We start from the raw sequence: 14,397 nt of genomic DNA on the forward strand, positions 1-14,397 counted from the left end.
TCTTTTTCTTACCGGCGTTGGCGAAAGCACCGTGCAGCAGCAGCAGCGCGAGCCCCGCGAGCATATCTCCCACGCGCGCGCCTCTGCCTCCGTTACCGCCTTCGGTTCTGCCCCTGGTTCTGCCCCTGATGCCTCGCGGCCGCAGGCGCGCAACCGCTACACGCGCACCGGAGGAGCGCACCAAGTCTTCCTCGTCCTCTTCTCCTCGCGAAGTCCTCGAGCCGGATCCGGAAGCCATTTCCGTTTCCGTGGCTGAGACATCTGTCCGAACCGAACCGGGACCGGGACCGCAAGTCACCCAGCACGAACCAAAGCGTCGCGCGCTTCCGCAGCCTGTCCTCCGGTGCTCACTGAATGTAGAAGCTGCTTCTGCTTTCCGGTTCGACCAGCATCATCATCACCATCATCATCACCACCACCACCACCACCACGGCTACTGCAGCACTTCTCTCTCTCTCTCACACACACACACACACACACACACACACACACACACTTCTGCCTATTATTTGTTACCAGCGCTGCTCCGACGATGCTGTTTGTGCTCGCGCTCTATCATAAAATTTTTTTTTTAAAAACCTAATTATCCTAGTATTAATTGATTGGTGTATTTAATGCGCGTGCAGGATCGAACCCGGAGTCAGCGCGCGCCCCCTGGTGGAGAACATAATACACGTTTTTTTCTGATTCCGGCCACCGGATCAATTAATAAAAATTTTTAAAGTTTAGTGCCCATACGTTTGTATAATTTTATCCCTAATGAGTGAGTCAGTGGTGACTGTGGTGAGGAAAAAACTCCCTGCGACCTCATGAGGGAGAAACATTGAGAGGAACCAGACTCGAAAGGGAACCTCATCCTCAACACAGAATGTCCATTCATTACAGCTGTTCAGTTTTAGACGCATCAAAGCAGAACTATTCATGCAACCTGTGTCCTGAACCGTTGTAGCCGACTGTTAAGTCCAAATCCATCCTCAAAGTTCTTGCGTTGTTCAGCAACTTCATTGATCTTTCAGAATCCCATGGCCAAGACTCCTGTGCATACACTAGACCTGTCAAAAACAAAACTGGGTCTCAAGTCTTGGTGTCTAGCTGACTGGGTCTAATAATGAGCTCAGTGAGCTTCTGTATGGAGAAGTGGGTGGACAGGACTTTCCTCAGAGCTTGTAAGAAGCCTGCAGCATGGGAAGTTTGGTGTGGAGTCCCAGAGGAGGAAGGCAGGTCTGTAAACTACAAATCATTCTTTCTTTCCTCCTTTATATTTTTATTCAGCTTTTATTTACTCCTTTATTCTATAAATCTTTTATTATCCAATTAATCTATGACTTTAGGCTCCTCGATAAACATCTGTATTCCATGGGTTGGAAGATGTGGAAGATCTGCTTTAAAGCTCCAACTCTATTGAGCAGCTTCGGGATAAATGTGAATGCTGAATGCACCCCAGGCCTCCTCACCTTCATCAGTGCCTGACTTTACCAACACCATTATAGCTGAATGCATCTCCAGAAAATCTAGCGGAACATCTTCCCAGAAGAGTGGAGCTTCACAGCAAATAAAGTGGAATTTAGATGTTCAAAACGAAGCACAAACCTCATCACAAATCTTATGGTCAAACCTCTGCCCATACAGACCAGATATTACGTGTCAAATAACATTGAAAGACGTGAAATCATTTCAGTGACGTACAAACGTTTAACACGTAAATCAATACGCGATATAAATGATAAAAAGGAAGACACGTGAACTGCAGGCTGCAGCAATAGATTGTTTTTTATTCAAAGTGAATCTTGACAATACACCATAAACTCTTTATTATGACACTCACCGAAAAAGAGTCGCCTGGAAAACCCGATTAATGTGACCGAGCCCCGTCACGTCCAAGTCACTGAGAACTACAGAGGATACACGCTATCGCAGAAACGCTAAAGACGCCACGTCCGAAGTTGACGCTAGTTTGATTTAGTTTTTCCCCTCCTCCTCCTCCTCCCCCCATCCTTATACGCTTAAATATTGCACAGTGCAATTGCTACATGGCAAAAAAAACCCAAACAAAAACAAAAACTAGTGTAGCATCGAACGAAACAAGAAAACAAACGAAACAAAAGCCACAGAAACGACACAGCGAGTTACTGCTCCTAATTCATCACAGGGGTGAAAAAAACAAAAACAAAAACATGCTGTAACTTTAAATATCTCCGAAAAAAAAAAAAAAAGGCATTAGGACTTTTACAAGCTTCCATACTAAGAGGTGATTTCAGGATAATACAGTAGCAACAGCAGGTTAGTACAAACACCCTGAATTACATGAGTAGGTTTCAAAAACAAACATATACAATAGCAAAGTTTCAACATATTATTAGTAAGAATATAATAATAATAATAATAATAGCAATAGTGATTAAAAGTAAAGTCTTAATCTGATTAGGAGGGAAAAAAAAGAAAATTGTAGGAACACCAACGATGCGTATATGATTTAAAAACTCTTTCAGTAGATCGATTAGGGAATAAATTATGGAAATAAGCGTACAGTCATCATTTCTCACTTGATCAGGACAGACGGAGACAGATTTGCTGGTGACGGCCGTTTCACACCGGTCCAAATCAAACTCTATACTTATTTATTTTATTATTTAGTTTTAACCAAAATTGGGAATGAAATTGACCTGCATGTGCATTAACGCTTAGGAAAATGTTTAGTGGAGCTCAAAAAAGCCAAATTACGGTCAATAAAAGGGAATTTATTATTTTATTTCATTTTTTTTGGAATACACATATATTCATTAATAATAATTATTATATTTTTTATTTAATAAAAAGGTCAAAATTCTGATCCCTGGAACAGGAAGTTGATCTGACAGTTCTGTTTTTTTTGTTTTCTCCAACAACCCCAGTAAAGGCGCGCACACACACACACACACACACACACACACACACACACACACACACACAGTCCTTCACTCGGTTTTGTGAGACGTTCGATACGATAGAAACACGTGTTCAGCTTTACGCGTTCTCATTTCTCTGAGATTGTGAGGAAAAACAACAACTACACTAAACGTACAAAAGTATTGGGACACTCTGCTTCTCCTGCCACATGCGGTTCTTCCCCAAACTGTAAGCACAGAATTGAAGTCACGGAATTGGGACGACTCTGGATGCCGTCTCCAGCATGACAATTCTCCATAAAGTTTTAGACTCCATAAAGATCTGCTTTCCATGGGTTGGAGTGGAAGATCTCCAGCTATAGAGATCTGACCCTCAAACCTATTGAACACCTTTGGGATGAATTTGTGGCTGAATGAATCCCCACAAACAAATGGAGAGTAAATGTGGACTGGGATGTTTAAAAAGAAGCACAAACCAGTCTGGTGTCCACAAACATTTGTACATATAGTGTATTTAAAAGCCCATATTCCTAAATCTATATAACTGTGCTGATCAGAATAATAATTATTATAATTATTATTATTAAGCTACAAAATTTTTACAGAAAAACTAATATGAGTGGGTTTATTACTCTAAAAGGAAATATAACTGTGTGTCGGGAAAATGGATTTATTTCTAGAAATTAAATGGTGTTTTTATAACTTACTATAACTTTATTTTTTATTTTTTTTACTTGTTCTCATGACTAAGGTTCTGTACAGTGCTATCAATTATATGACTTGTGAATATCTGTGGAATTTCATTCCATAGAAATCGAATTGATGTATCCAGAAAATCTTAATTCATTTCAAGACATAAACATTAATTAATTAATTTATCAATTAATTAAATTAATTGGAATATAAAGTTCACTCTGTGCATAAGAGTCTTAATAGACTCCAATTTAGGAAAAAAAAGAAAAGAAAAAAGATTTTTGATAAATAATTAAAATGTTTAAATTCATTTGTACTCAAACAACTTAAAATATTACTGAAATATTAAATTTTTAAGTTTGTTGAATTTTGTAAATCAATTTTCTGAATCAATGATAAATGATAAGTAGCATATTGTAATAGTTTATATTTTATTATTATTTAAAATAAATTCTAATGCTACCAATTAGAGTATTATAATCACAGTTATAAATGTTTAGCAATATCAGCTTTATAGAAAATGTTACCTCTGGGAATAAAATGTAAAAAATTTAATAATATAATAAAGAAATCAGGGTTATGGGGCTTCAAATGTTCCTCGAAATCATTTCATAAAACCGATTCTCTGATTTTTTGATCGTTAGAGAACAACTTCCGTTCTGCAAACCATGTCTCCGGTTAACGCATAATAGAAATCGTAAAGGGAAGAAAAAAAAAAAAAAAAAAAAGGCAGGAACAATTAATGAAAAGTTAAAATACTGATAAAAAAAAACAAAAAAAAAAAACAGAGCTTCAACAAACTGAAACTAATCTCCAACAGCAATACAGCAGTTCAATTTACACTCCAAACATTAAAGCAACAACACAAAAAAGAATCAACCCAAATACACTTCTAGTACACAATCTCAGGTAAGAAGAGATTGTGAAAAAAATTGATACAAATGCAGATATAAAGAGGAGAAAAAAAAAAAGTCTAATTTCACAGCTATCTGAAGTGGCAATAATTATATAGCAGCTTATCTAGGATACATTCAAGATAGATGATACGTCTTATTACTTGCTCGAGAAAAGAAAAAAAAAAAGGCTAAAACCTATAAACGTTAAACCTACGCCTTAAATCAAAAACATTTCTGTTTACTTCTTAAAACTTACCCCGGGACTAGAATTAATTCCTACAGTATACATGAGGTCTATGCAGGGACACAGAGAGAGAGAGAGAGAGAATAGCTACCTTGCTTAGAAAAAAAAAAAAATTACGAATTACAGTCTTTGGTGCTGCACAAGCAACATTTATATATTAAAAAGAAAAAAACCCACACATTTACCAAGAAAGAAAACAAAACCGAAAAAAAAAAAAAAAATCAGCACGAAGTCGTTATACGTCTTTATCTCCCTGACGGAATGTATAAAATAAGCAGTCGACACCGGTAAGTAAGCACGGGTTTTTTTTTTTTCTTTCTTTCTTTTCTTCCCTAACGAAGTACATAATAATAGAACTTAAACACGTTTCACACATGCATAAATGAGAAAGATTGCACAAGATTAGAAAGTCACACCTGGTCAAGCTTCAGCACTAAGTAGACTAGCTCTATTAGAGATATACCGTATATATATATTCGATTATAATCCCAAATACTGCATGGTTCTGGGCTGTCAGGCTACGATGAATCCAAAACCACAAATTGGAGACTCTACTTGCATTTCTATTTGTCATCTAGTCGGAAAACAAAAAAAAAAAACAAAAAAAAAAAACAAAAAAAAAAAAAAGGGGAAAAGATAAAATCATGCCCACCACATTTCTACACATCTAGAATACGAAAAAACCAAACAGATCAAACAGAAAAAACGCACGGACGATTTCAGAGAATCGACGTTTTCCGATTCTATTGCGCTTTCGTTCAACAGTACAGAACACTGTTAGTAATTATTTAGATTTCTTTCTTTTTTTTTTTTTTTTTTTTTTCCCGGGTATGAAACATTAATACATGGGATATTCAATGCTCGTTTTTCTTTACGATCCTTTGTCGGGAAAAGTTATTATTATTATTATAATCTTTTTTATAAAGATACAGCAAAAGCATGCCGTCCTCGGAAAAAAGTGAAAAAAAAAAGACTACAGGTTAAACATTTTTTTGTGCAATGAAATACCTCCATGCCAAATCAGGTATGAAATGCATACACCTGTGGATTAACACACTCACACACACACACACACACACACACACACACACACACGCACACGCTTGCAGAATGCACGGACCCTTCTGAATTTCAAGTGCTGCAGTCCGATGCATCGATATATATATATAATGTATTTATGTTTATATTTCTATATAGAGAGAGATTTATATAAGTAGTAACATGAACAACCTCGAATATTTAAGGCACTATGGCTGAGGACGCGTTGAAACAATGCAGCGGTGTCACGACGGGAACGTTTCAGAGCGACGTCAATCCGACGCTGATTGACGTTTTGCAGCTCATGCAAGAACACATGCAGCGTGAAGAGAACGAGCACTAGGTTCTAATCCGATGGCGTGACTCGACACCGAAACCACGGCGGTAGAAATACTTTTGGAAAAAAAAAAAAAGGCAGGACATCACGTGGATGCCGACGTTTATGTGCGGGTTTTTTGGTAATGGAGCGAGTGGGGGTGGGGTGGGGGTGTTTGGACTGGGCGGCTCGACACGGGGAAACTGGGACGGTTTTACAAATGTGTCTCGCACGATTCAGAAGGCAATATAGAAAAATAGATCTGAAAGGGAACGAGGAGGAGATGCACAATCACGTGATGGTTTTTTTCTGTAGCCCCCCCCCCCCCCCCCCCCCCTCCTTTCACCTGTTTGGAGAAGAGCTTCGTTTGAAAATCTTGTAGAAAATGTGCAAAAAAACACATCGTCTTTTCTTTTTTTTTTTTTTTTTATCCATCCATACTTGCTTCATTTCCTCTTTGCGCTCTTTATCAACTTGCGGAAAACCTTCGAGACATTCGTGTATATATTTAATTTCTTTTTAAAGCTCGATTGAAGGTTCGATTGCACCCGAGTTGATGTGGTTCTGAGAAAAACAAAAAACAGCTCGAGTTCCTGTTTGTGCCATGGCTTGGGGCATGAACATCTGGATGATCCATGATTCCTGTAAAAAACCCTCCCTGATGGGAAACGTGGGGGTGGGGGTGGGTTATTGGTGTATGTGTGTGTGTGGGGGGGTATTTGGAGGTACTCAGACTAGCTTCAGATGTAGGAGTACTGGCTAAGTTTGGTGGGGCTGAGGGGGAAACCTGCGTAGGCAGGAGAGGCGATGTACGAGTGCGAAGGAAAGAGAGGTTTGAATTGGCCCTGAGGGTGGAGCGTGGGTGAGGGAAGGAGGCGGGCGCTGATGCCCACGCTCACCTGGTGCACCAGGTGCCTGGCTGGGAGGAGCACGTGACTCCTTGTAGTACCAGGCGAGGGCAGGAGGTGCGACATGGGGCCGGTCGGAACCAGAGGAGCCGAGGGCGGGTAAGAGATCAAAGTGGGTTGTGCGTGGGGGTGGACGATGCCCAGGGGTGGAGCAGGGGGGTGGGCTGAGGAGTGGGTGGGGCTGCCATGTGGGAGGGTAAAGGCGTGGCCATGCACCGTGGGGGGGATGAAAGCCTGAGGGCGTCGGTGGCTGTAGTTGCCGTTCCATTCTGAGTGCGAGGATGCGGGATGCTGGAGCTGAAACCCAAAACCATATTAACCATAAATAACATTTATACAAAAAATTATTATTCATCAATTATTATAAATTGATACACGTTTTATTCATTTATTTTAATAATAAGGGCGCCGATATTTTATTTTCACACACACCATTAATTAGTTTAATAAATAAGTGTAATTTTTATTTTTTAAAAATTCATTTTTGAAGTTGTTTTGCTATAAAAAGCGACTGTTACTGAACGACATCTACTGAGCAGTTCAGCTGCCAGAATTTAAACAAATGCTCCACATCTTTATTAAGAGAATAAAATGTAATTAAAAAAATTAAAAAAATCCTTTCCCTACCTAAAATTAATCATCCTTTCACTTTTGTTCTTTATTTTAAGAAATATATATTTGCAGAAACTGCTTCAGTTTAATACCAAAAATAGTGATACTGAAAAAAAAATACACTGATGTGTTGCATTAAAATTTTTAAAGATCAATAAAAGATCAGAATAAAATAGCTTCCAATTTTAGTTTTTCAATAATTCAACATTTTTACCAGGAGCTCTTCACATGGAGCTCTACACACACCTGGAGCTCTACACACACCTGGAGCTCTACACACACCTGGAGCTCTACATATGGAGCTCTTCAAATAGAGCTCTACACACACCTGGAGCTCTACACACACCTGGAGCTCTACATATGGAGCTCTTCACATGGAGCGCTACACACACCTGGAGCTCTACACACACCTGGAGCTCTTCACACACCTGGAGCTCTACACACACCTGGAGCTCTACACACACCTGGAGCTCTACACACACCTGGAGCTCTACACACACCTGGAGCTCTACACATGGAGCTCTTCAGGAGATCACTCAGGACTTGTCTTTACTGTGTGTTGGAGTTTAAAAAAGAGTTGAGGATATTATTGGATATTGGTAGGAATAATTAGGTTCCTGGAAAATTCACACACAAAAAGATTTATGTATTAAATAAATAAAAAAAAAAGGTTAAAAAAAATGTAATTTAATTAATTTAAATTATTAATGATTTTATAATGTAAATTATATTATTGAAATTATTTTAATAATAATGAAAATGATAATAGTGCAGAATGCAGCAGGTGTAAAAGTCTGAGTGATCGCTGCAAAATCATTCGTTCCAGCTTTAGTAACAGTAACAGATGACCTCTGACCTGCCCAAAAGGTGGAGGTGGAGGCTGAGACTGCTGGGATGGAGGGATGAGTTTCGGCGGCCGGTTCAGGAGCGAGCTGGAGTGATGTGGATGTCTGACGCCACCGACGCGACCTTTCGACTGGCACGATGGCTTGAGGACTGATAGAGTAAAAGATGAAAATGGTTATAATTGATGTTTAATGTTTATATGATTATATGTAGATTTTTACTCTATAATTATATGTGTATAGGTAATATGTCACGTAGCTATTTGCAGCTGGTAACAAAAGTAAGTACACCCCCATTGATAACAGCTGTATGTCATGTAAACATGTGAAGACACACGTCCTATTCATCATGTTCATGTGTTTGTCTGCTTGTCAGAACCATACACATTTGTGTATCTTGTATTAGAGCAGATCAAATCTGGTGCTTTGAGTCCAATCCTCTTAGACTGACCACTGGATGTTCAACATGGACCTCATGAAGATCAGTATCACCCTGAATCTGAGTTACAGTACAGTGTTAAGGGTCATACAAAGGTTTTCTGAGACGGGTTCCACTCGGACAGACCTCACAAGGATCCATCAGAGAATTTAAGTCCATGTGCTGATCTCACTCAGCTTCACATTTGAGGTCAAGGCTGTAAATGTCAGTGTTACGGTGAGAACATTAAAAACACAGGTTTTATAAAGACCTAAATCCTGTTCTTATGACAACTGGTTTATGTTCTCGTTTGTCTGGTACACATGATATGACTACAGGTTAATGGACGCCTGAGCAGAACATCTCATTCCACATTTAGGCTCCATTAGCTGTTATATGAACTTCCACTCTTCTGGTAAGATGTTGTAGAATTTGTGGAGATTTGTGATCATTCGGCCACACGGGTGTTAGTAAAATACTGATGTAAGTGAGAAGGTGAGGAGGCCTGGGGTGGAGCTCTATAGCAGGAGATCTTCCACTCCAATTACAGCTCTCACTCAGTTAATCCTGGAATGACCTGTGTTTAAAATATAAAGTATATATACACAATATAAAGTGATGTAGGTGTTCCGTACCCGTCCTGGCTGCCGGTTCGTTGTTGTTGTTGTTCTGCACCCTCATGGGAGGCACCACCATGGTCCGTACAGGCGCTTTGCTAATCTCCGTCTCGGCGTCCACGCGGCTTTCGCAGTTCTGATTACCTTCAGTGATGTAGCGGCTTTCCAGGAACGGACTGTCCGCTTGTCCGGAGGAGTCGGAGGCAGGAGAACCGTCTACCGTATCACACCCGCTCTCTCGCTCGTCCTCGGACATGCTGCACACACACACACACACACACACGCGGATCTCACAGGGTTCTGTAAGCCATATCACCACGTTCACATTGATGTTTATGTAAAAGGGTAAAGGTGATTTATATTTGTCACATGTACATTACAGCACAGTGAAACTTTGTCTTTGAATGTCGCACTGATGTTAGGAAGCTGGGGTCAGAGCTTAGGGTCGGAGCTTAGGGTCAGACATGATACAGACGGCTTAGGGCCTTGCTAAAGGGCCCAAGAGTGGCCCAAGATGAGAAGCTTGGCGATACTGGGGTTTAAACCCCCAACCTCTTAACCAGGGACTACCCTGGACTACCACTGTGTGTATGTGATTGTATTAGTGACAAATTATCAGCCCATTTTTTGCCATGACTGAAAAATATCGTGTTTTATATATACATAAATGAAATGTTCACACGTGTGTGTTTAAATATATACACACACACACCGGAGATCAAAATTAGAGAACAATTTATAAACAATTGAACAATTCTGAAATAATGTGATCTTCACTGCTCAACAGTTGAAGGAGTTTTTGTCGTGTCTATACCATGCTACCAGAACACCTTTTCCACAAAATAACTAAAGCATTTCCAAAAAAAACATTATTTTCCAGAAAACACACTGATCAAAATTAGAGAACACTTTCAGATACCTCCCAGTTATTGGTGTTAATCTGGTACCTGGTGCTTATTTACTTGATTATCTGTTAACCCCTATTTAACAGCCTAACTTCCAGTTTCACCGACTCTGCAAAATGGTGCGCCGTTCTAAAGTGACTGAAAGCCTCCGGCAGCAGGTTGACCAGATGAAAGGCAAAGGGACGACCCTATCAGCCATAGCAAGACAAGCTGGTCGTTCCAAATCTGTGATTTCAAGAATATTGAATCTTTACAACATCACAAATTCATTCAAGTCCGCCAAGAAGGCTGGTCGTCCACAGAAGACAAATACAAGAGAGGACAGGACACTGCGGAGGATCTCAATGGGCAATCGTTTGCACACTGCAGCTGGAATTGTTTACCAGTTCAGCGCTGAACAGGGTAAGGATCTGTCTCGTCATACAGTGTCTCGACGTTTAAGAGCATTTGGACTGAAAGTCACTCTGCAGTGACCAAACCTCTCATTAGCAGAAAGAATCAAAAGGCTAGACTAAGCTTGTTGTGTGGACAGAGGAGAACTGGTCCAAAGTTCACGTCAGTGATGAAAGCAAGTTTAAATTATTTGGGTCCGATGGGAAACATTATGTCCGGCGACAAACTGGAGAAAGACTGAACCCAAAGTGTGTAAAGAAGTCAGTGAAAAGTGGAGGAGGAAGTGTGATGGTTTGGGGCATGTGTTCTGCAGCAGGAGTTGGGCCTCTTATACAGCTACATGGCAGAGTGAATGCAAATGTTTATCAGAACCTTCTTCAACAACATATGGTTCCTTCCCTGCGTTCATCACCCAATCAGCCCGCAGTGTTCATGCAGGACAACGCTTCATGTCACACAGCAAAACGGGTAAAGCAGTTCCTTTAAAACTGAAAACATTGAAATAATGACATGTCCTGCCCAGAGTCCTGATCTCAACCCAATAGAGAACCTCTGAAAAATCCTTGGTGACAAAGTTATGGCCAAGAAACCCACTACAGTCACCGAACTGTGGAGGAGACTGGAAGAAGAGTGGACCAAAATCACACCAGAGCAGTGTGAGAGACGAGTGCTGTCCTGACGAGTGCAGATGTGCTGAAGTCATTCAGAGCAGAAGCCTGGACACTTCCTACTAATTGCTGACTGTTGTAACCTTCAGAACATTTTGTTGTAATCTTTTTCCATGCTACAGTCATTGTTGTTCTCTAATTTTGATCAGTGTGTTTTCTGCAAAATAATGTTTTTTTAAATGCCTTAGTTATTTTGTGGAAAAGGTGTTCTGGTAGCATGGTATAGACAGAACAAAAACTCCTTCAACTGTTGTGTGAAGATCAAGCAGTGAAGATCACATTATTTCAGAATTGTTCAATTGTTTATATATATATATAATGTGTGTGAACATTTCATGGTTATAAACAGACCCTTTACAGTTTAAATTAAAATGTAGCACAAAATATTGTGTTTTTGTGTGTGTGTGTGTGTGTGTGTGTGTGTGTGTGTGTGTGTGTGTGTGTGTGTGTGTGTATGTTAACCCATGGTATGGACCTAAAAGCTCTCACAATAATAGAATTATCAAATATGTTCTTCAAAATGAGTTCATTTTGTTACTGATTTGTTCATTTTATCCATTTCAGCAAGAATAATGATCATAATAAAATATAGCAATCACCATGTCTTGATGAATAAAATGAGTGTGTGTGTGTGTGTGTGTGTGTGTGTGTGTGTGTGTGTGTGTGTGTGTGTGTGTGTGTGTGTGTGTGTGTGTACCTGTTGGATCTCTTGCAGGGTGAGGTGCTGGACTGCACTGATGCTGATGAGCTTGTACTGAGGCTGGAGTCGGGACTGCTGAGAGAACACACACGCTCCATATTCAGTGTACTATGACACGCCTTACACTCCGGACTTCCTTTACACCTACACACACACACACACACACACACACACACACACACACACACACACACACAAAGTATAGTATTTTGTCTACAGAAATAATTACTTTAAAGAACTGTTATAAACTGTAAAAAAAAAAAAAAAAATGCTCATTATGATATAAAAGTTTTGCTACACTGACATTAAAAACTCCAAATATTTATAATAATTGATATTTAGAAAATGTTTTTTTTTTTTTTTTGCATTTGCATTATTTAGCACTGGTCTGTTGCATTGTTTCTTTATCATTATCTTTATATGCACATAATATTAATCTTTATTATACATTACATTTGATTATGTTCTTGGCTGTAATTTGCTTTCGATGCTTCCTTTAGTCCATTTAACTAAACACTGTGTTTCCTACGGACCGTTTTTAATGATGCACCACCAAAAATGTTCCTCATGTGGTTTAAACTCACTCGACGGAGTGCCTCTGCTCTCCCGCCTCCTCCTCCTCCGTGTCTTCATCCTCGTCTTCGTCACTGCTGATGCTGATCACGCTGCCTGCAGGACTCGGTGTGTCGGCCGTCACGGTCTGCCTCTGTTTCTCGGACACGGCCAGTGCGTTCGACCGTGTTTCTACCTCCACCTTACAGCATGCAGGCTCCTCCTCCTCCTGTAACTCCTCCTGCGACTCCACCCTCGACTCCGCCTCCACCACGCAATCCCTCGATTTAGGACGCCGACACTCCACTTCCTGTGTGCGCTTGTGGCCGTTGTTGGTCTTTGGAGAATGGCACACCGAGGTGTGTGTGTTGGTGTTGTGTGAGAAGTTCATCCTGAAATTAAATAAAGAAGGTCAAGTCAAGGTCAAAAGGTTTAGATTTGAGCCCGTGTCAGGTGTCCCGGATCAGACCGACCTGTTCATGCAGGGTTTGTTCCTCTTGTTGGCTGCCGGCTGCGGCCACACCACATGAGCGATCCCGATGCTGATTGGCTGGTGAGCGGACATCGCTGTCATGTGATTGGCTAACAGAGGTTGGGGGTGGGGCAGGATGGAGCTGTAGTGGTTCCCGTGAGGCCGGACTTTCCTGAAACACACGAGTGTAATACGGTGGCGTGCAAAAGTTTAGACATCCCAGTCAAAGTTAAGTTATACCTGTTATTTTTTGTTTCACACAAATTTAAAGTCATAAATCTGAATCGTTCATAAGTTTAGGCACCCTGAAAGATTTGAGATCTCATAACCTAAATTAGATCAGTAGAAATACAGCCTGATGTCTATAAATGTTAGTAAATAAAGTTTAAACTGTAAATAAAGGACATGTGATGCAATTTCCAAAGCTTTATAAATACTCAATCTTCTTAAACCTTCCTCCCAGAAGCTTCTCTCTAGGCAGCAAACTCACACTTTGTTCTCTGAATTATAATGATGCCCACAAAGCAGGAGAAGGTGATAAGAACATAAAGCGTGTAAATAAAAGGTCTCATGCCGTAATTCGATTAGGAAATGTCAGTTAACAAGAACTAATAAAAAAATCGATTTTTGCTAGAGAAAATAAATGAGAACCCTAAAAAAAACTAACTTTTAACTGGCAACAAAAAGCACTCAGAAACTCTGATACTTGCCAAAGAAGACGTTGACCGTCTAAGTAAGTAATGTCCATGTGGGGGGGCCAAAACTTTTGCTTCTGGCACTTTCCTCATTTTGAAAATAATAATAATAAAACAATATATATATATATATATATATATGGTGTGGTGGTTTTTCACCAGGAGTGCACAAACATACGCACACTGCACAATGTCAGATTTCACTCCCCCATCACTTACCCCCAGTCTGCCAGCCTCTGTGGTCCTGCCACAGAATCGGACCCCACCGGAGTCACCTGCTGCCAGGTGGGTACCAGGATCTGCTGCGGCCGATTGGACCAGGCCTGCTGTGAGCCGACAAGCCACGGATCAGATTTAGTTTTAGATTAAACACGAGAACATTTTATTTGTGGATTTTCTTTCTGCTTTTCTAGAATTACACACTATATTCTGAATAAAGATGTTTCTACTCTGCACAAAATATAAAAAAAATAGCAAATATAAGCATTTTTATTATTAAATATTTGTTTTACAGAAATATATTTTCCTCGTTTAGAGCAC

At 40.1% G+C, this 14,397-nt stretch overlaps 2 protein-coding genes across 3 annotated transcripts in view; both read right to left on the reverse strand.

Moving 5' to 3' along the window:
• kiaa1549lb (KIAA1549-like b) overlaps positions 1 to 496 on the reverse strand; it is a 52,974-nt gene extending 52,478 nt beyond the window's left edge. Inside the window, exon 1 of the mRNA XM_083552847.1 lies at positions 13 to 496. Coding sequence (XP_083408973.1) covers positions 13 to 238 — 226 coding nt within the window. The 5' untranslated portion in view covers positions 239 to 496. The remainder of the gene's footprint in view (positions 1 to 12) is intronic.
• Positions 497 to 1,752: 1,256 nt separating this feature from the next.
• hipk3b (homeodomain interacting protein kinase 3b) overlaps positions 1,753 to 14,397 on the reverse strand; it is a 40,204-nt gene continuing 27,559 nt past the window's right edge. Inside the window, exons 10-16 of one of the 2 annotated variants that reach the window (XM_083552850.1) lie at positions 14,077 to 14,180; positions 13,164 to 13,334; positions 12,723 to 13,082; positions 12,136 to 12,282; positions 9,491 to 9,729; positions 8,449 to 8,588; positions 1,753 to 7,277 (exon numbers count right to left, since the gene is read on the reverse strand). In XM_083552850.1, coding sequence (XP_083408976.1) covers positions 6,813 to 7,277; positions 8,449 to 8,588; positions 9,491 to 9,729; positions 12,136 to 12,282; positions 12,723 to 13,082; positions 13,164 to 13,334; positions 14,077 to 14,180 — 1,626 coding nt within the window. In that variant the 3' untranslated portion in view covers positions 1,753 to 6,812. Of the gene's footprint in view, positions 7,278 to 8,448; positions 8,589 to 9,490; positions 9,730 to 12,135; positions 12,283 to 12,722; positions 13,083 to 13,163; positions 13,335 to 14,076; positions 14,184 to 14,397 lie in introns of both variants that reach the window. The other variant, XM_083552849.1, reaches the window with a different exon arrangement.

This window comes from Silurus aristotelis (genome assembly GCF_946808225.1).
Source record: "Silurus aristotelis genome assembly, chromosome: 10".
NCBI lineage: Eukaryota > Metazoa > Chordata > Actinopteri > Siluriformes > Siluridae > Silurus > Silurus aristotelis.